We start from the raw sequence: 26,658 nt of genomic DNA, 5'->3' as shown, positions 1-26,658 counted from the left end.
GAGTTTAGAATAAATACATATTCAATAAAACTATCCAAGAAGTTCAGCAGAAGCACACAGAGTAACAGACTCAGTGGGTAGTAAAAGCTTTAGGCTGGATTGCTGTGGAGCACATGGTACTGACAGTTCATGCTGCTGTCACCTCCTTCTCAGGGCTTTGTAGCAGTCAAAGCTGGCTGCAGTGTCAGGGGTTCTGCTGTGAGATGGCTCTGCCTGTGCTGTTGTTAGGTTCTAGTTCAGAAAGCAGACTCAAGGAGGGTTTGGGTGTTGGTCACCCAGGTCAGATGGCTTGTTTTTCTGCCAGGAAGTAGAATTGGATTTACAGCAATGTCCTTGCCAGGTGTGGCTGTAAGATTTTCCTAGTGGAGCTGGGAGCAGGGTGTGTAGGAGCTTCTTGCTGATGGTGTTCAGAGCTCTGCACAAGGGTGGAGTTGCAGCTGGCCTGGAAGAGAAATAAAGGTTCAGGGTGGTCGTGGTTCTGACACACAGCTGGCAGCACAGTGGATTGTGGCAAACAGGAAAGGGTAGATGAGTTTGTCCTATTGTAGTACAGCTTTTGCTGGCGTGGTCCTGGCCAGCTGTGGGCCAGGCTTGGCATTGCCCGTTTCAGCACACATTGAGTGTGTGAACAACTTGTGAACAATTCCACCTTTAAACCTTCCTGCTATAGTCACAGCAGAGAAAAGGGAAAAAGTCCTTGGAAGAGTCGTTGCCAGCATTTGTAGTGTTTGCATGGCCTGTAGGATTTCTGGAGCCAGATGTATGGTGTATTTTATTATTTTTTAATGTTTCCAATTCTTATGTGTGTGAAAGAAAGTTGAGGTGATGCAGACACATGTCAGCAGCCCGAGACAGCCTGTTCTGTTACAGAGCTCGCTCATTGTACTTGCCAGTGTTACCTGGAAAGTCTTGGCCAGCACAGAGCCCAGATTGTGGCCGCTTCCATGGGCTGTCCCTGCGGACTGGACGGGGACGCAGACTGGACAGCGCTGGTGCCCGGCACCAGTATTGATGCTCGTTGCCAGTGCTTGTTGCCGGTGTTGGTGCCCGTTCCCGGTGCCCGGGGTCGGTGTCGGTGTCCGTTCCCGGTGCCCGTTCCCGGTGCCCGGGGTCAGTGTCGGTGCCCGTTGCCGGTGCCCGTTCCCGGTGCCCGGGGTCGGTGTCGGTGCCCGTTGCCGGTGCCCGTTGCCGGTGCCCGTTGCCGGTGCCTGTTCCCGGTGCCCAGGGTCGGTGTCGGTGTCCGTTCCCGGTGCCCGTTCCCGGTGCCCGTTCCCGGTGTCCGTTCCCGGTGCCCGGGGTCGGTGTCGGTGCCCGTTCCCGGTGCCCGTTCCCGGTGCCCGTTCCCGGTGCCCGTTCCCGGTGCCCGGTGTCCGTTCCCGGTGTCCGTTCCCGGTGCCCGTTCCCGGTGTCCGTTCCCGGTGTCCGTTCCCGGGGCCCGTTCCCGGGGCCCGTTCCCGGTGTCCGTTCCCGGTGCCCGTGCCCGTTCCCGGTGCCCGCACCTGCCGGGCGGGGCGGGGCGGGCGCTCCCTGCGCGGGCCCGGGCGCCCCCTGGCGGCGGCGGGCGGCGCGGCGGGCGGGGCGGGGCCGGTGCCGTCCCGGTGCGGCGGGCGCGGGCTCGGTGTCGCCTTTGTGAGGAGCGGCTGAACGGAGGCTGAACGGGCGGCGGGTCGGGCCGGACCGCGCGGAGTCATGTCGTACCAGGGCAAGAAAAACATCCCGCGCATCACGGTAGGTGCGGCGGGCGGGCGGGGCAGGGCGCCCCGTGGGGCGGGGGGAAAGCTCGGTGCGGGCGTCGCGGGTCGGGGCGGCGGCGGCGGCGCGCAGACAAAGAGCCGGTGCCCGGCGGTGCCCGGTGCCGCCGGGGGCGTTCCCGCGGTGGCTGCTCCCGCAGGGGCTCCCCGCGCTCGGTGTCCCCCCGAGCAGCTCCTCGGTCTCGCCGTTCCAGGTGCGGCGGTGCCGCCGCAGCGCTCGGGGACCCTCCTGGCCCGGAGCGGCGGCGGCTGCTCGGTTCGCCCCGGAGCTGCGGAGCGCCGGTCCCAGCGGTGCTGCTGCCTCGGGGTTTTCCTGCTCTCATCGCTGCCGTGGCAGCTCTGCTCCGCCGCTCGCCCTGCGGAGGCTGCGGAGGGCTTGCTCCTGGGAAGGCAGGCTGGGCTTTCATCCTGCCGGCTTTTCGCTGGCTTCACTGTAGCTCCTGATTTTTCTGCCGAGGACAGCTCTGGCCCTCTGAAGAAAAAGGAAAAGCAAAGCGCTTGACTTCCGTTATTCTTTTGCGTGTATAAATGAACAAAATGCTCTCAAAGAAGCACTAAGATCTTGACCACTGCCAAGTGAAATTCCTTTGTCAGCCTAGATTCAGATGGTTTCACAAGCAATATTATAGCTTTATACATATTGCCTTTTCTGTATCTTTAGACCACCATGGAGACACCCCAATTGCTAATGCAGGTGGGATTTCTCCCATTCTCTGGGGCTTTTTCTTTATGATATGCTTTATCAATATGTAGGGCTTGTACCTGTTCCTCCGGAATCCAATGGCAGCTCTCTCCCCTCAGTGATAACAAAATCTTCCAAGCTGCTTGATTCATCCCTATTAAATCCTTTTTTTTTTTGCCTGAAGCTGAAAATGCTGCACTTCTGTCACCCAAGCAATGGGCAGGTTGGGCTTGCCTGAAGGATGTATTGGAAAACTGGGTAATTGTACTTCCCAACAGCTATTGTTTCAACTGCCTAGTGTGTTTCTGGAGATGCAGAAACACTCCCTCCTGGTTCTTCTTGTACTCAGCAGTGCTGCAGTCAGTATTTGTAATTGATTGTTGCCAGTAACATCTGAAGAACCACAGTTTGCTTATTGCATCTGTTTGCAGCAGTTTCTCATCTTTTCTAGGACAGCCATTTTAGTGGAGAGGCCAGGAGTGAGTGAGTGGTGCGTGTGTTAGCGTGAGATGAATTTCTGTGCAAATTATTCCCCACATGAGTTGTAAAAGCCTGGTCCAAAGCAGTGTGTGACAGTGTGACAGGCAGGACTGTAGTCCGTGATGGAGGGCTGGGAGGTGCAGGCGTGTCTGTCGGCTGCGCAGTGGAGCAAACGCAGGGAGGGGCACTCAGCCAAGGCTTTGGCTTTCTCACTGATGGCTCCTTCAACATGGTACGGATGTGTTGCTCTTCAGTGTCCCGTGTTATGCACCATGCATCAGAGACCACTAAACATGGTATTGCTTTTCACATGTGTGCTGATGCTAGGATGCCCAGCTCAGGTGAATAGTAATTTCAGGTCTTGTGTGTCTGTTGAGAGACTTTTTGTTGGTTGCTTTTCTTTGGCTGTTTGGAAAGATAACCAAAGTGTTTCCTCTCTTGCTGTCCACAGCATGTTTTTCTGCAGAAAGAGAGGTGTAAGACTAAAATCTCTTGTCCTGATTTTACAAAATACCTGTTAACAGAACTGTTAGTTGAATCAAAATTACTCAGTCTTTGTGCTTTTGTCATAAAATCCTTCCCTAGGCCAGGTAGACTGGAGATCCCATATTTTTTCTTGGTGTGAGCCATGCCCACCCCAGTGCCCTTGCTGGAACCCACAAACACCATCTCTGTGATGTCTCTGCCACCTCTAAAAACAAGGACATCTGTGTGGTATTGGCCTGTATGTTGTATCAGACGCACGTGGGGAGGGAAGCCTCATTTACTGACTAGACAGATTTGGTAAACTGGTAGCTATCAGTATGTCATTTCTAAACCACAAACCATAGGGAATCACGGTGTAGCTGGCAGCTAACTCTCTCTTCCTATGACACTTGCTAGGGAGTTTTCCATGCTGTTGTGTGGTACATTGGTACCACACATAAGCTTCTGATGAAACACCACTGCAATTAGTGTCTCTGCTTTTACAAGGGAAAAAGCAGTAAAACCATACACCTACTTCTGTGCTCCCCTAATTATGCCCTAGTGCTTTGTAAACCAGGTGAGCACTGTTCTTGGATGGGTTCAGCGGCCTTCTGGAAGTGCTGCCTGCCTTTCTTTCTGCAGCATCACTCTGAAAAGTGTTGAGACCCCCTGATACTTTGAGATCTCAAAATTAGCAGATGATGCTTAAGGGCATCAGGAGCAGAGTGTGGGCCTGAGGGAATAGGTAATGGGTTTGAAAGCTTGATACCAAATACAAGCAGGCAGAGAGACAGGGAGAGCTCTGCATAAAGGTTTACCAGCATGGAGAGGTGTTGAGGCTGGTGGTGAATCTGACAGGTTTTGGCAGAGCTGTGCTGGAGGGAAAGCTCCAGGCGTGGTCTCATAGGCATCCCTTGTGCCTGCAGAAATGGATCCTCACAGAAAGCACCACACCAGTGGCAGATGAGCTGTCACTGGCTGCCCGAGTGCTTTGGAGGCACAGCCAGCAGTGGAGTCAGAGCCTGACCTCTCACACCTCGCATCTCGCACCTTCGCCCAGAGCTGTGCTGGGCAGTGCCCGGGGCTCGGGCTGCTCCCTCCCTGGCCATGCCCCCGTGCCTCCTGCTGCAGGGGGCTTTTCCTTCTGCTCCATGGCTGATGACACAGCCTGATGCTGGCTGGCAAGAGCTGTGGTGGGTGTACAGAGGCACAGTGAGCCCTGATAGGGGAACAGTGCATTTATTGTGATCTGGAGCTGCTCTGGTAGCGTGCACTGCAGAAGCCTGGCTATTAAATCAGACTCATTTCCTCATAACTGCTTAATTCTCTTCCTTTCTTCTTCCTCTGCTTCTTGACACCTGGGTGCACTTCTGAACCATGCTAGAGCCTGTAGGCATGTCATTTGGATTTTCCTTATTCAACTTAGTTGCATTTTTTCCTTGCAGTCAGTGGGTGAGTGCCCGTGCAGTCCCTTCACCCTTCACTGTTGGGTGGGCACAGTGGGTTCTAGCAGTGCCTGATCTGAATGGATGTCTTGTTTGTGTTTCAGCCACTGTGGGTCTCTCAATTTTGTGTACTGACAGAGTTAGCACTGAGCAGCCCTTCACATCTGCCACAGAAAGACCTCTTGTGAATGTGGAGCAGGCATATTTGTTGAGCTCATATTAACAGTTTATTCAGTAATTGTCAGTGCAACAGTCTCCTGCCCCTGTGCTGCCTGTGCCTGACTCCCTTGGATTTCTCTTGTCTGATGTGCAGGGAAGGGCAGACCAGCATCAGTATTTGCTGATGCTCCCACACTCCAGTGAGAACCAACTCCCAGAGAAAGCAAGTTGGGGAGGGACAGAAAAAAATAAATGGAGGACTGTTAGTGGATCTGGGCAGGGAAACTTTTTTTTGTAGCCGTGTCTTTGCTCAGAGTCCTCAGCCCCAAAGCTGAGCATCGCCCAGCGTGTGCCCCATGGGGAGAGGTGTAGTGAGACTGTGCTCTGGCCCAGGTCTGGGACTGCCAGGCTGGTGCACACCAGCTGTCCTTGTGCCTCTGCTCCTGAGAGGTGGCTGTCCCCAGGTCGCTGGTCAAGGTCAGGAGCTCCGTGTGCTTATGGAGGTGCGTCAGTGCAGGATGTTTGAAGGAGCTGTGCATGGGGGGCTGTGGCGAGCCCTTGCTTTCAGGCCCCCCATAGACAGTACAGTTTGGGCAGTCCTCTGCCCGATGTGTTAGCTTGGGTCGGGGAAGAAGCGGGCTGATCCTGGGTGTGCTTGTTGGAGGGGACGGTGAGTGGTAGGAGACCCGGGAGTAGCTCAGTTGAGCTGCGTTCCTGGTGGGAGACGAGGCTCCCTATGGGCTGTGCTGGCGGAGAAGGTAAATCCCCTTCGCCGGGATTGGGGTGCCGGGATAGGGGTGTCAGGATTGGAGTGCCGGGATTGGGGTGCCGGAATTGGGGTGCCGGGATAGGGGTGTCAGGATTGGAGTGCCGGGGTTGGGGTGTCAGGATTGGAGTGCCGGGATTGGGGTGCCGGGGGCCGGAGTGCTGGGCTGGGTGCCGAGATTGCGGTGCCGGAATTGGGGTGCCGGGATTAGGGTGCCGAGATTGCGGTGCCGGGATTGGGGTGCGGGAATTGGGGTGCCAGGATTGCGGTGTCGGGATTGGGGTGCCAGGATAGGGGTGCGGGAATTGTGGTGCCGGGATTAGGGTGCCGAGATTGCGGTGCCGGGATTGGGGTGCCGAGATTGCGGTGCCGGGATTGGGGTGCCGAGATTGCGGTGCCAGGATTGCGGTGCCGGGATTGGAGTGCCGGGATTGGGGTGCCGGGCTGGGTGCCAGGATTGCGGTGCCAGGATTGCGGTGCCGGGCTGGGTGCAGGGATTGGGATGCCGGGGCCGGAGTGCCGGGCTGGGTGCCGGGGCAGGGCGGGAGCCCGCGGCTGTTCCCACCCGAGCTGCAGCAGGGCTCAGCGCGCCGGCGTTCCCCTCCTTTCCCCACCCAGTTCCTTTGTCTCGGCTGCGTGTGGATGAGATTGCTGTAAAAACGCACGCGGGGCTCTGGGCTTTGGCTGCTGCCGGGATGCAGGAATATTCTTTGCATCCTTCTGTTGACAGAAAGGAAGCTGCAAATTCCCACCACGGTGGTGATACTTCAGAAATTGCTCCAAGGGTGGCGGGTGGAGAGCAAATCTGTTTCCCTGCAGAGCAATTAACCACACAAGAGCATCACAGGGCGAGGCTGGCATGTGAGCCCTGCTGATGGCTCTGGTTAGCCCTTGTCCAGGCTCAGACTGTGGCAGGGGAGTGTATTTACGTGCCAAAACCGGGGCCGTGGGCAGCAGGGGTAACAGAGAGAAACAGAGCTCAAGGACTTAACCAACCTAGCTGTGAATACCATCAGGGTTGGGGCATCCGTAACCTCCCTGGGCAACCTGTTCCAGTGTCTAACCACCCTCCCAGTCAAAAGTGAATGAAGCATGTGTGTTACGTGCTGCTGACAGCTGCTGTGCTCTTCCCTTTTCAGAGTGATCGTCTCCTTATTAAAGGAGGGCGAATAGTCAATGATGACCAGTCATTCTATGCTGACATTTACATGGAGGATGGCCTCATCAAGTAAGTATGGGATTTCTGTTATCTCCATCTCCCCTTAAACTAGCTTCAGGTTGGATGGTTATTGGCTTTTTGGGGCTATGGTCTGTGCCCAACTTGCCAGGCAGTAAAACTGGATAAACCCCTCTATTCAGAGGCTCACCTCTCTGCAGTGTGTGTAAGCACAGATGTGATTGATGTGTTTTCAGAGGAGCTCCAGTGACTGAATTGCAGTCAGGCTTGTGGGACTGTGACACTGTCCATTGTACAGCAAAGTTGTGACTAATTGCGCCAGGAACAAGGTTTATCTTTGGCTTTCTGGTTTTCTGTTAACCTTATTAGCATGAATGACCCCACACAGGATCCTGTTTGTTAGCACTAACAAGGATAGTGCTGTGCTGCAAGTCATCTGCATCCTTGAGATTTCCAGGAATGGCAGGGAAACCTCTGGGTTCCCCCAGCTTCTCCATGTATGTCTCAGAGCTGCAGGAATGGCTCCATTGTGTAAAGGCTTTCAAACTTGGCCAAAGGTATTGTGCTGGGGCCAACTCCACACTGGGTGAAGTGAAAGAACCATGATAGTTCATAGCCGTGAGACTTGAAAAGGCATTGCTTGCTCTATGGTAAGAGCTAAATAAATATCCAGGCTTCCCAGGCTGGTATATATTAAAAACCTAGCAGCAGATAAATACTTCAAGAAGTGTGATTGTATTTTTATCTGGTGGACAAAACCATTTGTGATTGACAACTGCTTGTACGCAGGCAGGGATCAGAGCCAGCTTCAGGCATTGCTGTCGTGCGTGCTTTCTGAGTATCCTTGGTCAAACCACTGAGCCTCACTCTGGAGGCCACAGAATTTCACTTCTTATGAGTGAGTTCTGTGAAGAATAAAAACCTTTAGTGATGGATTAATCTCTATAAAATCAGTGGGAGAAGCTGCTGGTGTATTGCTGTGAGGACAGTCAAGTGAGCAGTTCTGTCCACAGAATTTTTGTTACACTACAGAAAAAAAACTGCAAAGTGACTCAGCTTGAAGGAAATGCAAAAATGGAATTTGTTTCTCATTTTTACCTCCCCAATGTGCCAAGGATATCAGAAGTTTTCCACTAAAACCAATTTATCTTTAATCTTGATTTATCGAGGAACACTGAGAAAGGCTTGCTGAAAGTAGGATTTCTGAAGGCAGAAATTTGAAGGCTGAGTTGAACATATGGACTCAAAGGGGTTGAGGAGACAGGGTCTGAGAAAGGGAATGTTGAGGTTCAGGTGGCTTGGCTGCAGGAGGGCTGGATATGTCAAGTTGTGCTTGAACAGGACAGGCTCCAGAGCACTATAGTTGTGTATTACATTGCTAGTGGATTTATGCTGGAATTCTCTAGATTTCCTGTTTTCAGAAGACATTTTTAGTTGTGATTTTAGCTGCCTTCACTACAGTGTGACCCTGCTGATAGCAAAGTTGTCCTTCAGGGTCACAGAAGAGACAAGGTCAGAGGGGGAAACTGTGCATGTTTTGGGAAGACAGTGAGCCCAGAGCTTGCAGGTTGTGCCATGAGCCGAGGAGGCTGCAGCCTGTCAGGCTGGCACTTCTGAGCTATTTCCCAGCTCCCAGGAATCCCTTCACTCCTGGGACTCTGTGCTGTGAGCAGCATTACAACTCCCTGATAAGCCCTGAGCTGGCCCAGCAGCTGTGGCATTACAGTGGAAATCATCTTTCTCTGTCAATAAGCTCAGACTTGAGCCTTCCTTAAGGTGGGCAGAAGGATGGGAGACAGGAGAAATTAGGGGTGTAGCTCACTTGGAAGCAGGGCTGGTGTTGGGTTTTGTGAGCATGCACCCTGGGTGAGCAGTCAGCAAATGCATGCTGCAGCCTGTATGGTGTGAGGTGTCCTAGGCAGGTTCTCACCACACACTGCAGAGATCACCATCAGAACATACTCCCCAGCTACCCCAACCCAGTGCCAGCAGGTGCCATCCAAATCACCCACAGAGGAGCTGGACAGATGGCAACCACCTCTGGCCTAAGCACAGCACAGGTGTTAGCCAGATAGTCCTGCACGTTGCTGCAGAGTGGAGTGATTTTGCTCCAGCAAGCCCCGGTCTGGGAGCAGGACAGAGTGGGGTGTTCCTGCTGGCAGGGAGCTGTCCTGGCAGTCCCTGGCTGAGCTGTTCAGAGCTTTTGTTGTGCCTGGTTTTCCTTTGTGTGAGTGTCTTGGTGTGATCTCATCAGGCAGATCGGAGACAACCTGATTGTTCCTGGAGGGGTCAAAACCATAGAAGCCAATGGGAAGATGGTGATCCCTGGAGGAATAGATGTCCACACTCGCCTGCAGATGCCCTACAAGGGAATGACTGCTGTGGATGATTTCTTCCAAGGAACAAAAGCAGCTCTGGCTGGTGGAACCACCATGATTAGTAAGTGCAGCAGGCATGGCCTGTGCGTGACACCATCCAGCACTCCTGCAAGATCATCCAGGTTTTTTTTTTTCTGTGCATTTCTCAGTCTTCTGTGTTTTCAAAGTTCACGACATGCATTCATATTTTCTGTGATCTCTGTCAATGCAGTCTAGGGCGTAAGGATTGGGATGAATATTTGGATCCTTAGAAATGATGAAGTGATAGGACAGGAGATGTGTGTAGGACCCCTTGCCCTTGGAGAGCCTATGTTCTGCAGTGCATGTCTGCAACCACTGTTGCCCCTGGGACCCTCAAAAAGGGACAATGGCATAACTTCTCTGTTAACTAACAGTAGGACAGCATGGTGCTCAGATGGCTCTGGGCAGAGGAACAGAGCAGTGTGTTGGCATCCCACACTGCTTGAAAATAAGCAGTGCTAACAAAAAAGGAAAGGGAATTCTGAGGTCCTTCCCTGGAGGATGCTATGGCTGTGCACGGGTTTGAGGTCCAGGTTTTATCCTGTGCAGTGGCTATAACTGTGTGCCCTGCAGGGTTTCTTGGGATGCAGGAACAAGTATTGATCCTTCCAATAAAGGGCTGGGTTCCTTGTCCTCCACCCACCGTTTTTCCTTCCTCTGTGCCAAAAAAATATGTTTTGTGAAATGGTCTGTGGCAAGGTGCTGTGCAATAAAAGGTACATTAGTGTTGCAGTGGGGGAGGAGGCTGTGTGCTAATGGGGTGGGAGTGGGGATGGGGAAGGAAAAAGCTCTTTAGCTTCCAGCCACTTTCTTAGCAGAAGCGTGTAAAAACCCCTGGTCCTGTGCCAGAGGCCATTAAGCAAAGGCTCTGTGCACTTCCCTATTCTGTGCAATAAATGCACTTGAGGGGCATGTTGTGCAGGTGGCAGGGTGCTCTTGGGAGCTGCCCGGAAGCTGTTGAATGGAGCAGCCCGGGGTGGTGGAGCTTCCAGGCCATGGTGGAATGGCCGGGGGGAAGCCCTTGCCCAGGCCGTGCTGTGCTGTGCCCTGCAGTGGATCACGTCGTGCCGGAGCCCGAGGGCAGCCTGGCCGAGGCGCTGGAGCGCTGGCGGGAGTGGGCGGACGGCAAGGCCTGCTGCGACTACGGCCTGCACGTGGACATCCCGCGCTGGAGCCCCCGCGTCAGGCAGGAGCTGCACACCATGGTCCAGGACAAAGGTTCGTTGCCTGCTGCTCCCTGGCTGGCCTTGGCCGACTGTCCCCTGGCCAGGGAGGGCAAGGGGTGGCTGTGCTGTTGGGTGTCTGTGCCCACAGGGCAGCTGGTGGGGAGGGCGGCCAGAGCAGGCAGCCTAACCCAGCTCATCTCTCTCTCTTCTCTGCCCTGCCCCAGGTGTTAACTCCTTCATGGTGTACATGGCCTACAAGGATTTGTACCAGATGTCCAACACTGAGGTGAGAGCCCCTGCATCGCCATGCTTGTGTTGATTCGAGGAGCAGTGGGGGGTGACAGCCGTGGTGGGCATGGGGCAGCTCATAAGGCTGGTGGCTGCTGCCCTTGGCCAGCCCTTGCTGCTCCTCTCCTGTACCCTGGCTGCCTGTGCAGGGTGCCCCAGACTGTGCTCTGGGCTGGCAGAGGCAGAGGTCTAGTGTGGAGATCACCAAGGGCAACTGCTGGTGACTGCATCCTTCAGCGAGCTGGTCCCTGCATGGCAGAGCGCTGCCTGGCACGGCTACACTGGTTCCTGCTGCTGCCAGGGCCAAGGGTGGAAGGGCCACGAGGGGTGCCAGGGCCAAGGGCAGCCTGCTCAGTAATCATTTATTCTTGTGTCTCTTCCAGCTGTATGAGATATTCAGCTGCTTGGCAGAACTGGGTGCCATAGCTCAAGTTCATGCAGAAAATGGGGATATAATTGCACAGGTAACTAACTACTTCTGGCATGCAAGAACTGAAAATCTTTATCAAGCAGATTTGGTGTGGGGCATTAGCAAAATGGCTCTGAAGCCGGACATCTTGTGCAAGGTGGTATCCTTGCTGTTCAGCAGCAATGTCAAAGTTAGCAAGATTTTATATTGTGAATACTTTGTGCATAAGTCTGATATAGTGCATTAGCAATTACCTAAATGGAATTGAGTGTCCATCAAGTATGATACGTTTGCTCCAGCTGCAACTGTCTTCAGTGTGGAGAGGCAGGGACTTTTGCCTTGCACATCACAAGCCAGGAGAGGTAAAGTCCATTGAGGACTGCCTTGGCAAGAGAGATTTTCTCCCTGTAAGCAAGCAGGAGGCTAATAAAGCTGGATTCCCAAGGCAGGTGTTCTGAGGGATGTGGTTTAGTGATCAAGTGGGTAGTGTGTGTTGGCCTGCTGTGTTGTAATTGGTGCTGGATGGCAGAAGGTCCAAGTGTTTTCATTCTCTTTAAGACACAGAAGACATTGCTCATTTAAGCTCTGCAGCTATTTGGTTTTTTCTCTGTTTTGTTCTTGAGAGTTGAAGGAGCATGAACCAAGACATCATTCTTGGAGCATCTTTTCAGACTACAAGAATTCAGTTTTTGTTTGGACTTTTAGAGCCACAGTGCACAGTTCACATGAAAATCGAATGGTCAGAGGAATTGTATTGGCCAGAGCTTCTCTCTATTTTAGCACCTGCCTAATTTGTAGCACTTCACAGGCCTGGGAATTGGAGAGGAGGGGAATTTTGTAGCCTGTTTTTGTCTCCACATTGTGCTTGTTTCATTGAAGAGGTTTAAGTCAGTGCCTGCCCTCCCATTTCCTCAGGTTCCCTCCTTCTCTTTCAAATCCCTTGAGGGTAGAGCAGCCTCTCACCATGCCTGATGGTCCCACACGACGCAGGATGTTGATGGTCCTGAGGGAAGGGCTTTACACAGAAGGGATCTGCTTTTTTGGTTGATAGTTTCTGTCCTATTATTTCAGTAATATCCCTCTGTTCTTTTGATGTCCTAGGAACAAGCCAGGATGTTGGAGATGGGAATAACTGGCCCTGAAGGCCATGTGCTGAGCAGACCTGAGGAGGTAAGATGCAGAGGACAGTCCAGCCTTGCTTCACTGAAGAGTCTTCCCAGGCACAGTAGGGCTCAGTGTGTTCAGTGTGGCCAGGCAAGCATTGGGAGAGTGTGTGTGCATGCAGGGCTATCTGTTTATACAGGCACTGCTGGCTTTTTCATCATCAACCCAGGGAGGAGTGAGGTGCATGTTTGTGACAGACATTTTTCAGTCTTGCTTGAGTTACCCAGCAGAGACAGAAACCTTTGTTCTGAGTCTCACAAAGAGAAATCAATCAGCCAAAGTGTCTGTATGGCTGTAGCAGCCTTTGAGGCTGCACTGGGGGCATTTTTATGATGATTATATAGGTGATTCCACAGATGTGAGAAGCCTAAGAAGAATCTAATGATTAGTTTTAGTTTCTCTGAGAATTCACTGTTCCTATCTAAGTGCTGACAGATTCCAGCCTCTTTCTACTTTATATCTGCTTAGTCTGTAAAGCGTGTTTCAGAGTTAGATGGACAAAGTGTTTGGTAGAAGGAGTGGGAGGGAAAGAGAAGGGGAATTCCCTGGTTACAAATCATTGTCAGAACACTAATGAGATTACTTCTAATTTTAGCTTGCAGGGATTTTTCTGTTTGGTCCATTAATATGAGTTGAGTCTAATTTTAGATAGGTTTTCTTCACATAACTCCCTGCTGAGAGGTACTTTGACTTTCCACAGCATGCGAAAGAAGAAAACAATAGGAACAGTTTTGTACTTCAGGGCCTGCTGAAATAAAATCAGTTGGCTTAAATTAAAAATATAAGAAGTTGGCTGTATTTGGGCTAGTAACAACATAAATGGCCTAGTGTAATAACAGTACTTACTCTCTTGGAAATACAAGAGTGTAAAGCATTTCCTGTACAGGGAGCAGTCTCAGTGTCAAACACAGTGGCTCAGAGTCCCTCTTATTTTTATGACTTTAACCTGTTGCCACTAGTTGGCAAGCTAAGGTGCAATTACAGGATGCTGTGGTTGTGTGCATATTTGAGAACTGTCCTGTTACCATAAGCAGTGCAGATCTCATCCAAAGCCAAGAAAACATTGTGTTTGCTCTTGAAATGCCATTAAAGTATAAGGCAACTGAGAACAGTGCAAGATATTAGATATTATCTATTCAGCCAAATCCAGATCCATATCTCATTGCCTTTGCAAATAAGCAGTGTCCTTCTTCCAGAACATACTCTACCTTTGAAAATGGTAGGTGGAACACAAATGACCCTGCTACCCCACAAAGCCTGCAGGCAGATGGCAAAGCATTAGGAGAGTGATCTGTGGCTCTGTGAGTCTTCTCTGTCCTGGAGGGACCTCAGTGGTGGTTAAAGACTTGTTCTTCTATCAGGTGATGATGGTGACTTGGTAGGGCAGGATAATGCTGCTCCAGATTGTAACCTGCTGTGAGGGGTATTCAGTGATGACTGTTTGCTCCTGTCCACATGTTAAACCCCATCAACTACTACAGCGCATATGTATGGTGATAAAAAATGGCTTCTTGCTTAAATTTCTATTTAAAGAGTATTTAAGAAGAGAAAAAACTCTTTTCACTGTACAGCAAATAGATCTGCAGAAGTCTGAGAGGTGTAGGGAGTGCATGTGTGTCTGGATGCAGTGCTCTGCTTCTCTGCTCTGGGACATTTCAGCTGGCATGGTCCCAGGCATTGCCCTGAGGGCTGAATCATTGTGTCTTTTTAAGGCTTCTGTTTTGAACTTTCTCAAGCCAACACTTGAAGCCGAATTGTAGAGCAAACACTTGGAGAACACTTGGGGTTGAGCTCAGGCTGAGCACAGGCTGATGTAATATTCCAAAGATATCCCTCCTGGTGGAAATGTCCCTCCACAGCAGGACAGTGAGATGGGGCTGCTGTCAGCAGGCTGGGGCAAGCAGCAGCTGCACTGCAGGCTGGCCCTGGTGCCTGCCAGCATGCAGCCTGCAGCCCTCTTCACCCTGCCTCGGGGGTGCCAGGGGTTAAACCTGCTGCAGCCGTGGGACAGCCTGGAGCAGGGGACTGCTATGAAGGGGTGGATCTTCCTCCTGCCTGGCATCAGTCTGCAGGCTGTGCTGGCAGGCTGGGCAGCTGTCCCTGGGCTCCTTGGGCTGCTGGGAGAGCTGGAACCAGGCAGTGGAAAAGCAGCAGGTGCGGCTCTGCTGCCCCCCAAGCAGGGCTCAGGCAGTGCTCCTGTGCCAGGCACTGTGTTACCATAGCCTGTCTTTGGGCCAGGCCCTGGGGAGACAGAAGCTTCTCCCCTCAGGTCTCCCTGATCAAACTGCCCTGGGGGAGCCAAGGGTAAAAGTGAGGGCAGAGCGTGTCCACAGTGGTGTGCTGAGAGTAACGGGGGCTCCTCCCTGCCCAGCCAGCGCTCCTCGGCAGCTGTGTGCCATCCTCTCTTCCAGCTGGAAGCAGAAGCTGTCTTCCGGGCCATCACTATTGCCAGCCAGACCAACTGTCCTCTCTACGTGACTAAAGTGATGAGCAAAAGTGCTGCTGACCTCATCTCACAAGCCCGAAAAAAAGGTGAGTGGCAGCTGGTGCTGCCCTGCTACTGCCCCAGGATGCTGGATTATGTGGTCCTCATGTCCTTTGGTGATTTTGTCAGTATCAACACTGTGCTTCAAGTGCTGTCCGGTGCTGAGGAATTTGCCTGACTTGGGAAGGGCAGGGTGACACTGCAGTAGGTCAGATGACAGGCTCCTGTTGTCAGTCAGGTAACATCAATATATGGGGCACAGGTAGGCACAGTGCTTTAAACACCACCGTTTGTCTGCTCAGTGTGGATACTTGTTCAATGCACATGGGTTGAGCTGCTGCATAGCTGTGGCCTCCCTTTGAAGTGCTGGCCCCTTGGAGGTGCTTGGGTGCCTTTTCTGGTGGCTGGGAGCTCCATTTGTCAGTGGTGGTGGTATGTGGGAATACAGCTGGAGAGCAGAACTGCGAGTACTGCTCAGCTTGTCACAGCCCATGTGGATCTGTTAGCCGCAGTAGGCCCAAGCCTTGGCAGAAGAAAGCGGCATTTTGGAGAAGGAATGTAAGAGATGAGAAGGTGCTTGGTGCAGAGTGTTTAGCCTGCAGTTTCTGTGGGGATTTGCGGGAAATATTGTATCTACCTGGCTAGCTTAAAGGAGGCCTAGATTGAGCAATGTTATCTAGTTACAATTAAGCAATATACCTTAGTTACACGAATATTATGGCGCGCTATTTTTAGTAACAATAGAAAAAGTATATAAACTTTGCTTTGTGGATCAATAAATGGCTTCATGGCTCCTTGCAAATCATGAAGACCCCATCCCTTCTTGTCCACAAGTGTGGGCATGCACACAGCTCTGTTCCCTAGACTCTGCCCCTGCTGCAGGTGCTGTGAAGGAGGATTCTGGAGCACAAGGATTTGTGCCCTTGAGCAGGAGCACCCTGTGGTGATGTCACGGGTCTGGGTATTCTCAGGACGTGGCAGGTTGTTGGTAGTGCTGTGCAGCAGAGAATGCTGCCAGGCTCCACCGAAACACTGTCCTTTCCGTGTCCTTCTCCAGGCATTGTGGTGTTTGGTGAGCCCATCACAGCCAGTCTGGGGACTGATGGAACACACTACTGGAGCAAGAACTGGGCAAAAGCTGCGGCATTTGTGGTCTCTCCACCACTGAGCCCAGACCCAACCACTCCTGACTACATTAACTCCCTCCTGGCCAGGTGAGTGACAGCTCTGCTGGGGCTACTGCTACGGGAAGGTAGAGTCTGGATAGGGAAGAAAGAGGTTAGTCCAACTGGAACCACTTCACTGTAGGCATGTAATGAACCTGGCGGTGAAATGGTTCTGGCTCCAAGCCATGTTGGTTTATCCTTGAGAGTGGAGAGAGGACACCATAAGCTTAGTGAGAAAAATACCAGTAGTCATAAACCATTTTAAATGCCCTGAAGAAGACAAAGAAATGAGGAGAAGCTAAAACAGACTTGTCAATGGAATGATGTCCCCAGAAGTGGGGAATGGCTGCCTGGATTGGGATTCTGCAGGATGATGCAGGATGCTGCACCAACGTGGAGAGCATTGCAGTTTCACAGGCTGGTGGGGACCCCAGTCAAATACAAAGCAGATGTATTCACACACCTGTACAGGTGAGCAGAACCTGCAGAGTGCAGGAGACCTTTGGGAGCAGGTCCTGCGCATCCGGCTGGGCTGGCAGGTTGTTTTTTCATCCTGAAGGCAAGAGGGTAAAGAAAACATTTGTTGTAAACAAAGACAAACAAGAAAAGCACTTCAGCAGTTTGCTGTGACCTTTCACAGTTACACTCCATCCTCTCACTGGCAAGGCCAGTGCAGCAGCTGAGGATGCTGCACATTCCTAGCCCTGTCTGCGTTCCATGGATGTATGATATAGGTGCAGGTCTTAACAGCTGGCAAGGAAATGTGAGCCCTGCTCCTGAACTGCTTTTCTAATCCTTAACCTTCCACTTCCAATTTACCCCAGACCTCCAAGAAAACACAAGCAATTCTTGATCCCTGCAGCTCATAGGTGTCTGTCTTGACACCTTTGCCATACCATATTCTGTGAGGTTGTAGCAGGAGGAGACACCATGAGGCTCCAGCTGGGCTGGATGGCTTGTTTGTCTCCAGCAGGAAGCATGTTGTGTTGTCATTCTGGGCCTCTGTCTGTACAGTTCATCAGACATATGGCAGAAATTATCAGAGGAAGGTGGAGATTACCAGTGGATTAGGGCAGATTTGCAGCTTTGAGGAGAGTCACTGTGTCTGCACTGTCCAGGTGCTTGAGGCCCCTTGCCTCATGCAGACAGTGCTGGGAGCTGGCCTGCCTTGGTCTGCTTCCTTTTGCCTGGCAGCAATGACTTTCCAACTGCTGCCTGTGCAATGTTATCTGAGCAGCTGTTGGGTGACTTTTCCTTTGTACAGGATGCTGTCCATGCTCAGGTGGGTAGCACAGCATGGCAGAGGTCTCTTGCCCCCATGTCACACAGCTGCCCCAAGGGCTGGGTCAGGTAGAAGCCTTCAGGCTGAGGGACTGTGGAAATGAGGGTGCAGAGTCAAAAAAACTGAGCTGGGGACTGCCTGTGGCCAGAGGAAATCCATATCCATCATATCTCTGTTGCTGTGTGACTGCAAAATGACTGATGGTGGGTTTGTTCTACCCCTCTTCAGTGGTGATCTGCAGGTGTCGGGGAGTGCTCACTGTACCTTCAGCACTGCCCAGAAAGCCATTGGGAAAGACAACTTCACAGCAATCCCAGAAGGAACCAATGGCATAGAGGAACGAATGTCTGTCATCTGGGACAAGGCAGTGGTAAGTGTCCCACCAGGGAAGGGGCAGGGTGAGCAGAGGTGGTTGCCATTTCACACACGGATGGTATTGCCCCACAGAGCTGGACACCCAGCTTGTTCCCTCTCTGGCTGTGAGAGTCAAATCAAGCTGGAGCAGGAGAGGTGGCTCTCACACGCTTGGGGTGAACATCCAGAAGCTGTAACTGTGCCCCCAGTTCTCAGTCTGTCTGGCACTAGTTAGTAAGGTCAGCTTTAGAAGCTTGGGCCCAGCCAGCCAGCACCTTTTGCTGGAGTGAGGATGGTGCTTCTCAGGCCCTTACTCACCCTTTTCCCATAGAAGGACTTAGTTCTCTTTGTGTGTGAGCAGGCCACTGGAAAGATGGATGAAAACCAGTTTGTGGCTGTGACGAGCACTAATGCTGCCAAAATCTTCAACCTGTATCCACGAAAAGGGAGAATAGCGGTGGGCTCGGACAGCGATCTGGTTATATGGGATCCTGATGCAGTGAAGATCATCACAGCCAAAACCCATCAATCTGTAAGTGCTCTGCTCATCTGTGTGAACGCTGGAGGGTGGCGTGTGAGTCGTTTTGTAGAAAGGTTGCCTGGCTGCTGGGAGCGTGGTATTGTCCTGCTTGGCTCTGAGGAGGAGGGATTGAGCCCAGGCTCCAGGCAGTGCCTGTTGTGACTGTGGGTTGAATGTTCAGGAGCCCTAGGGGCTCATGGTGCTTTTTTCACCCTGCTTGGGTATTCTCCTGACTCTGGCCTATGCAAATGTAAAGACACATTTCTCCTTACCTTGGTTCCTCTTCCAGGCACAAATATTTTTCCTGGTTTTGCCACAGTGCTTTGTTCATGCCTTACCTCAAGCATACATCCTGCTTTTGTCTGCTCTTGGAGTTTTTGCTCACACTGAGCTTCAAACCAGCAGGTCCTGGTTCATGCTGGGAGTCCTGGTGGGCTTTTATTGTGATGGGTTAGTGATCTGCAGGAGACCTCTGAGCAGGCAAGGCTGTTAAAGGTGTCTTCTGCCTGCACTGGTGATGGCAGCAGTGAGGTGTGGGGAGTGCCCTGAGTGGGCAGGCAGTGTCCTTGTCCCTCCTGACCATCATCCTGGGCTTGCTGCAGGTGGCTGAATACAACATCTTTGAGGGGATGGAGCTCCGTGGGGCCCCACTGGTTGTCATATGCCAGGGGAAGATCATGCTGGAGGATGGCAACCTGCATGTGACCCAGGGGACTGGACGGTTCCTGCCCTGCAGCCCTTTCCCTGACTACGTCTACAAGCGCATCAAAGCCAGGAGGAAGGTGAGCAGATGGGGATGCCAGGAGACAGAGCTGGGATACTGTTAGCCCAAATTGCCCTTAATAACTGGCTGGTTTTCCTTTGCTGTTCTTGGCGGACCCTGTAAGCAGTGCTGGTGTGTTTTGAACGTACAGAATAGCCGAGGCTTGGATAGGGAGCCCTTTGTGTTAGTGACGTGCCATGGTGGAGGCCGATGCTCCTCAGGGTTAGCAGTCCTCATCTTGTCCTGCTGCAGCAGGAGCCTGGAGGGAAATGCTGTTTGAAATGAAGAGATTGGCCAAAATTGCCTTCTCCCCCATTTGTGAGCATAAACCCCCTCTGGGTGACAGCCTGTTGCACTGGCTCTGCTCACCCTGCAGGGCAGTGGGGCTGTGCCAGGCCTCAGTGCTGCAGGACTTAGGGTGCATGTCAGTGTGAGATCCTTCTGCAGGGGGACTGAGGAGCTGATGTTCCCTGGGTTCAGAGAAGTGTCACTGTCCTCTTCTGTCTGGTGACAGATGGCAGAGATGCATGCTGTGCCCCGGGGCTTGTATGATGGACCCGTGTTTGACCTGACCACCACCCCCAAGGGGGGCACCCCTGCGGGGTCAACCAGGGGGTCCCCCACACGTCAGACACCGCCCATCAGGAATCTCCATCAATCTGGATTCAGCCTGTCAGGTGAGCACGTGTGCTGGCAGGGCTGGGAGGGGGCAGAGCCACTGGCCATGTGTCCCTGTCCTTGGCCTGGGGCAGGGAGCAGTCAGAGGTGGCCTGCAGCAAGGTAAGCACAAGAGTGGGTCATGGCAGGGCAAGATCCTGTGTGTCCCTTAAAGGACATGGCCAGAGCTGCACCTTGCAGTAAAAGCCAGGCAGACTGTGGAGGCCAGCACGGCATCCCATGCTGTTCTTGCTCTGTGGGTCTGTTCACAAAGCATCTCCAGAGACTTCCAAGCCACTGCGGCTCTTGGGGTTGCTGCTGGAGTGGGAGAGGGAGCAGGTTGTAGTAGATAACCTCTGGAGGACCTTGGCAAGACTCCAGCTGCCTGACTGCTCAGTCCTGTGAAGAAGACACTCTTAACTTTGCTTTCCCCATTCCCTCTGTACTTTTGTCCTGTCCCAGGTACCCAGGTTGATGAAGGCATGCGCTCAGCCAGCAAGCGCATTGTGGCACCCCCGGGAGGCCGCTCCAACATCACCTCCCTGAGCTAAATGTCCTGGCTGAGGAGGAAACAAAATCCCTGTTCAAGCAAAGGAAGAAAAATGGTGCATTGGTGTTGAAGAATGAAAATAAATAAACCTGTTCTGAAGAATCAATAAGCCTCAAGCCTTATGTTTCACAAATGCTACTTGCTACCTAGCTTTAAAGATGTTGCTTCATTTTGTTTTTGCATAGCCTTAAAGTTCTGTTGTTACTGTTGTGGGTTTGGTTGGGTTGTGTTTTGCTCTTCCTCTCTGTATGCATGCTGCTCGGACAGGTTGCTCGGTTCAGTGTTGTTGGTGTTGAACGTGTGTGGGATGCCGTGGTGTGGGACAGTGGAGTGGCCCACAGGGCGACCCGGCCAGGCAGGTGAGGGCAGGGTCTGGCTGGAGGCAGGATGCCAGATGGGGAGGGCAGGTGCACTGAGCTCGTAGGGAGAGGTGGGTCTGTCACATTCATCTCCTTCATCTCCACCCAATGCTCTGGCGTTTCATCACAAGGCCTGTGGGGGAGCTCGAATCATCTCTGTAACAGCTGTTCACAGCACCTTGTGTAAGGAGTTTTACTACTTTGTACACTTTATTAAAAAAAAAGTTGTTCCTTCAAACAACTCGTTGTCGGCTGTCTCTTCTCTTCCTCAGGCTGCTTGGCAGGGGCAGTGCCCAGCTGCAGAGGGGTTTGGGTGCTTTTGGGGCAGGAGGGGGCTGCAGCAACAGACTGTCAGGGCAGCACCATGCAGGGCACACTGCTACGTGTGCCAGGGTGTTGGTGTAGCTTCTGCATTGCTAAGAGTGGGAAAAATGTCAAATCAGGAGTGAAACCTCAGGCCTGTCAAAGCATTTAAATAATAGCATCATTCCTGGCATTAGCAGGAATCTGCAGCAGCAATGCTTTGGCCAATCTCAGTCTTGGCAAGACCACACCAGCAGTGCGGTTGTTACTGAAGACAGGCATTGCTTAAATCAAGTGTGATTTCAGTGGTAGAGAGATTCAAACTCATTCAAATTCCCCTCTGGTTTTGGAAGCCAAACCCCATCAGATTCAGTGAGCTGCAGCAGTTTAACGTGATGGTGAGTGTATTTTTCAGGCTAGACTGGTAAAGTATCTGGATTCACCAGCACCTGGTTGTTACTGCTTGGTGTCCACATCTGTCTGCACACTGACCACCCACCCTGCCAGCCCTGCTGGGTACAGGGAGAGAGTGAAAAGGGCAGGAAACCTTTGCTGCCTCCTCCCAGCTGAGGAAGGAGCTCATTTCCAGCCTGCTGTGCCCGCCCTCACAGGATGTTAGCAGGAGCTGTCTAAGCAAACGCTGCTTTTGTCACAATGCATTGGTGAAGTCCCTGCATTGGGAGCCACCTCTTCCCCCTGGGGCAGACAGCCACGAGCTGCTCCCACCCAGCTCTCCCCTGTGCCCTGGGCTGCCGGCAGGGTCCCAGCAAGAGAGGACAAGTCCACAGCCTGACACTGTGAAGGTGCATGGGTGGCTGAGCCCCAGCCTGAAGAGGAGGTGCCCTGCAGGGCGTGAGTTGTTCTCAGAGGCTGTTGTTCTGATTGTCCTCCCTGTGTGGGCCTCCACTTTCTGTCATGGTCTCTTGGATGCTGTCATGGTGGGGTCTTACCCTTGGGGATAGAAAAGGATGATTGAGCTGTGATGGGAAGCCCAGGCAGTGCCAAGAGCCCACAGAGGCACAGCTGCCTTGGAGCTCCCCACTGCCTGGCATGAGCTGCCACTCACTGCACAGCTCCTCCAGCCCTGGGTGCTCCAAGCTGCTCCAGCACATCCCCCCACCCAGCTCCCCCAGCCCTGGGCCCCCAAAATCTGTCAAAGGCTTTGGCAGGGGCCAGTGCCTCTTCTGCTGCCTCTGGATCAAAACTTACTTTTCTCTGTTGAAAACAATGAAGTCCCTCTGGAGCATTTCCAGGTGCTTCTGGAGGTGGCTGGCCTTTCACATTGGAATGGAAAAATTAGAGGGAATAAATTCACAGTTGATACAGAAAAACATTACAAAGACAGCTTCAATGAGACATGGCGATGTGTTTTGGCACAGAGCATCATTAGCCCTGCAGTGGGAAGGAAACATTAAGGCTCTCTGTTACAGTAAACCAGTGCACACACATTCTGCCTTTCACCACAGAGAAGATGGGTGAGAGTTCTAGGAAGAAAGTTAGTCACAAGGGAAAAAATATTCTGTTCAGTTTACTGTTTATCTTGCTAGATGGCAATCATTGGAAAATGAAAGACCTCCTTGACCACATGCTTGTACCTGCTTGCTCTTACCTGGGATGAATTGCTTTTCCTTGTATCTTTCTCCTTCTTAGCCAATCGCTTTTTTTTTTTGTGAAGAGGTTTGGATTCCAGGATCATTTCTTCCAGTTCAAAGGCTGGGTCACAGTTCAGTCTACCTTTCTGGAGGGGAGAGAGAGATGGCCTTAAGTGATCAGAGCCTGTCTTAAGGAGTCTCTTATAACCTGGACTGCATCTGGGAGCTGAATTTTGTAAAAAAAATGCATTAATTATAATTGCACACGCAGACAAGAGCATGGCTATACTCCTGATACACTGTCAGTCCCTTCAGCTAGGGGCCATATGCAAGGTCACAGTGGCTCCTTTTGGGCTCCTGCTTCTACTCTGCCTTTGGCTGCTTTGGAGTGGCAATGAGGATGAGGACAGTGTCCTGGCTGGGTTGTACCTTCTAGAGAATACTACAACAGCTCAGCAGAACTGGTCTTCAACCAATAAAAATTGTACCCACCACAGAGAAACCCAGCAACAAGGGTGGATATACAATTGACAAATATTCATAGTTTAGCCCAACTTCTGTGGAAAACCATTTAGAGTAGTTGAATTATTCTCCATAAGGGTTGTGTTACTTGTGTGCTGTTTTAATTCAATTTAAAAAGGTCCAGAAACACAAATCTAGTGTATGTGCTATTTACTGTTAACAATGAGCTTGTTAGGGGAGGCATTACAGGAGGAAACAATTATCATTAGATGGTGAGTGATCTCCAGGCTGCTGCTGAGCTCATCCTGGTGCACTGGGATTTTGGATGTGGGGAGCAGCATTGCTCAGAGCACGGGTCAGCAGGACAGGGCTCACTGTCCCTCCCACACAGGACAGCTCCACCCCAGCCCAGTGGGCTCTAACACCAGTTCTGCACCCAGAAATTCTGGGAACATCACTAATAGGGGATATCAGTTTTGGGGCACCCACACCACAGCCTCCCTCCATTACTCTGTGCTACACATCAGGGAAGAGACAGCTCTGCCCTGATCTCTCCTCTCCCCTTGTGACACCTGATGCTTCAGTGGGAATTTGTCAGACTGTCCCATGTCCCAGTGCTGGGAGTGAGGAACCTTTACACTCCAATAGCCTTACCATGGGAATGAATTCTGGAATTATTCTTTTCTGGAGAACAGCATCCCAGTTGACATCAGACAGATATGGGAAGGACTGAATGTCCTTCAGCTGAGAAAAGCGTTTCTCAGGGTTCAGCTCCAGCAACTGCAGCGAGAATTAAAGGGAAGAGATGAGCCCATCCCCACAGGGAACACACTCAGCGGAGCATGGTGAGGATACATGGAGCCAGAGACACCTCATCAGTACTGGCATTTGGACCAGTGCCTCTCCTGCTCTGGCTCAGAATCCCTTCACCAGGCTCACAACTCTGCCTCTGTTTATTCCCATTTTTACAAATTACTTTTATCCCCATTGTAGGAGCAGGCCATGAGGCACTACAGTGGCATTAAACAATTTGTCCAATGTTAAAAATAAGCATTTGTTTGGAATGGGGAGTTCCACTCAGGTATTTGTGTTTGCTTTTAATACTGGATCAGTAAAACATCCTCTTTTCTCTACTAAAGTAGTATTCTTATTCCAGTGTGAAAGTATGCCTTCACACTGCTTATTTGCATAATTTTTAAACACTGCTGTAGGGATTACTTGTGTGGAAGAAAAGGTTTGAAGCTGTCTCTGTTCAATGATCATACACTGAATAAACTCCTGACACTAGGCACTCCTAAAACTCAGCAGGAAAACCAGACGATCCAAACCCTTTGGGGAGGGTAGGGCAAGCCCTCCTCGTGCTCTCCTGCAGCCAGTTACATGCACTGTCCCCAGGGTCCCCACTGTCCCCAGCTCCCTCTCAGAGCTCTGCTCTCCAGCCTCACTGCAGCCCTGCCAGGACGAGCATCTGCCAGAAATCCACAGGGAATGGTTGAGCCAGGAAGGAGCCACAGTTGGCTTCATGTATAATACATATGGCTGTTAAACCAGATGCAAAAGAGCACTGGGAAATTTAAATAATTGTGACATTGTATTATTTATTCACAAGGGAGTCTCCATGACTTGTGGCCTGCTGTGGTCCAGGAAAAAGCTGCCAGCATAGCAACAGCGAGGACATCTGCAGCAAATATTCCTGTATGACTGTTAGGCTTAATGAAATACTGGCTTCACTGAATTTTCAGTGAAATTTCAGGAGATATTCTGCAGTTTGCTTCTTGGAAAATACATCATGATTCTGTCTCAGCAAAGAACTGACAGCCTCTTTTTGTTAAAATGTTTGATCATCTATTTCATTAGAAATGACAGAATGCATAAATACATTATTTGGAACAAAAACCAGTTGAAAGCTACAGTAAGTACTACTTCATTGCCTACACTTACCTGAAATTAAAATCTATTTACATGCATCCCTAAAATTTGCTGCCAGTGCTGCTATGCAGGGCATGAGTGCTCAGCTTTGCTGCCACTGTTAAGCCATACTCTTGTTTATTGAAGATATGACTTCATTTCAAATGGGATTTCAGCTTCAAAACTATTCCAGTAATGATTTTGAAGCAATTTTTATTACAGCTTTATTGAAAAAGAAATCGCAGTGGTGCACAAGCCACACAGCATCAAAGGCTTACAACAGTGTCAGCACTTCTTGCAAATATTCCCATTATTGGGAAAAAATGTTTCTTGAGGATTAGAAAAATGTAATGTTGGGGCTAAATGTATTGATACGTATATCAATATCTGCTTCTGAGTCAGTTAATTCCAGAGTGCAGTGGAAGCTGAGGCTGCGATGTCCCAGCACAGCTGTCCCCAGGGCCAGCCCAGGACGCAGCGCTGCCATCGCCTCCCTGCAGCTGACATTTATCACACAGTGAGAGGCACTGACACGGGCCTGGACACCACTGCAAGGGCTTCCAGCGCAGCACTCCCAGCCCCCTCACCTTCCTGATCAGTGCCACCATGTCCGGGGACCAGGCGGCCGGGTACATCACCGCAGCCGTCCGCAGCACGCGGGCGATCTCATCGGCGGAGGCGCTGGACCGAACGCGGTATGGCCTCTGTGGGAAACGCCGCCAGACAAGCACTTCAGTTTATCTGCTTTTCAGACTGCTTGGGAAATCTGGTTAGAGCACAGAACCTTCACGCCGTCTCACTGTCCAGTCCCCAGCCTCCTGTGGGACATCTCCCCCTGTGTCGCCATGGCTCAGTTGAAAAAACAAAATGTCAGCAAGAACTAGGCTAATAACTGGGCATTCAACAGCAGGACAGCAGGAGCAAACCCCAGAAGTCAAAGATATTATCCAGTGGGAATTTGCTTGCTTTTTTCAGTGTTTTTATCTTACAAGGCTATGACACATAGTGCTGTGGTTAGAGTACTCCTAATATTTCCTGTAAAACGTTCTTCACTCATGTTGGGGACAATGCCAGTGAAAAGGAGACAGATGTCTCCCAACAATAAAATTAGCTCAGAAAAGGATGTCCCAAGAAGGGTCTCCAGCCTCGGGTGGGCATCAGATCTCAGGGTGACAGTTCCCTCTGCCCTGTGGCAGTGTCATGTCACTGGGACACGTGAGCCATTGCACAGGAGCACCAGGGACGACTCCTGCATCAACACGGGTGCACAGCCAGGGACAGAGTGACAGAGGGACACAGTGACACGTGCAGGGCACAGCCAGTGACACAGGGACACAGTGACACATGCAGGGCACAGCCAGTGACACAATGACACAGTGACAGTGACACAGTGACACAGTGACACATGCAGTGCACAGCCAGTGACACAGGGACACAGTGACAGTGACACAGTGACACGTGCAGGGCACAGCCAGTGACACAGGGACACAGTGACACAGCGACACGTGCAGGGCACAGCCAGGGACACAGTGACACAGTGACACAGTGACACGTGCAGTGCACAGCCAGTGACACAGGGACACAGTGGCACGTGCAGGGCACAGCCAGTGACACAGGGACACAGTGACAGTGACACAGTGACACGTGCAGGGCACAGCCAGTGACACAGGGACAGTGACACAGTGACACAGGGACACGTGCAGGGCACAGTGCAGGTGAAGTCACCTCCCTACTTATTCCCCATCTACAACAACTCTGCTGCTTTGCCTAGAGAGAGAATTTTAAATGGCAGTGTTTCCATCTTGAAAGTTTTGATTCACAGATTTTTACCTTGTTTTGGTGGGAAGAAGGCAGGAGGGTATTAAAAGTGCATTTAAAGAACAGCAGCTGTAAATAGTGAGGTCAG

The 26,658-nt window shown here is 51.5% G+C and overlaps 2 protein-coding genes across 4 annotated transcripts in view; one reads left to right on the top strand and one right to left on the bottom strand.

Moving 5' to 3' along the window:
• The window catches only part of DPYSL3 (dihydropyrimidinase like 3), a 25,998-nt gene extending 5,270 nt beyond the window's left edge, over positions 1-20,728 (top strand). Inside the window, exons 1-14 of one of the 2 annotated variants that reach the window (XM_033073032.1) lie at positions 1,572-1,728; positions 6,888-6,976; positions 9,180-9,364; positions 10,378-10,542; positions 10,715-10,776; positions 11,162-11,242; positions 12,289-12,357; positions 14,763-14,883; positions 15,894-16,050; positions 17,513-17,654; positions 18,000-18,170; positions 18,761-18,940; positions 19,436-19,598; positions 20,041-20,728. In XM_033073032.1, coding sequence (XP_032928923.1) covers positions 1,690-1,728; positions 6,888-6,976; positions 9,180-9,364; positions 10,378-10,542; positions 10,715-10,776; positions 11,162-11,242; positions 12,289-12,357; positions 14,763-14,883; positions 15,894-16,050; positions 17,513-17,654; positions 18,000-18,170; positions 18,761-18,940; positions 19,436-19,598; positions 20,041-20,129 — 1,713 coding nt within the window. In that variant the 5' untranslated portion in view covers positions 1,572-1,689 and the 3' untranslated portion in view covers positions 20,130-20,728. Of the gene's footprint in view, positions 1-1,571; positions 1,729-6,887; positions 6,977-9,179; positions 9,365-10,377; positions 10,543-10,714; positions 10,777-11,161; positions 11,243-12,288; positions 12,358-14,762; positions 14,884-15,893; positions 16,051-17,512; positions 17,655-17,999; positions 18,171-18,760; positions 18,941-19,435; positions 19,599-20,040 lie in introns of those variants that run through there. The other variant, XM_033073031.1, reaches the window with a different exon arrangement.
• Positions 16,061-26,658, bottom strand: part of STK32A (serine/threonine kinase 32A) — a 24,687-nt gene continuing 14,089 nt past the window's right edge. Inside the window, exons 9-13 of one of the 2 annotated variants that reach the window (XM_033073033.1) lie at positions 25,340-25,456; positions 23,499-23,624; positions 22,400-22,528; positions 22,000-22,064; positions 16,061-16,555 (exon numbers count right to left, since the gene is read on the bottom strand). In XM_033073033.1, the coding sequence (XP_032928924.1) occupies positions 16,414-16,555; positions 22,000-22,064; positions 22,400-22,528; positions 23,499-23,624; positions 25,340-25,456 (579 nt within the window). In that variant the 3' untranslated portion in view covers positions 16,061-16,413. Of the gene's footprint in view, positions 16,556-20,801; positions 21,742-21,999; positions 22,065-22,399; positions 22,529-23,498; positions 23,625-25,339; positions 25,457-26,658 lie in introns of those variants that run through there. The other variant, XM_033073034.1, reaches the window with a different exon arrangement.

The sequence above is a fragment of the Catharus ustulatus genome, chromosome 15, assembly GCF_009819885.2.
Source record: "Catharus ustulatus isolate bCatUst1 chromosome 15, bCatUst1.pri.v2, whole genome shotgun sequence".
Lineage (NCBI taxonomy): Eukaryota > Metazoa > Chordata > Aves > Passeriformes > Turdidae > Catharus > Catharus ustulatus.
This window is presented reverse-complemented; position numbering and strand designations above follow the sequence as displayed.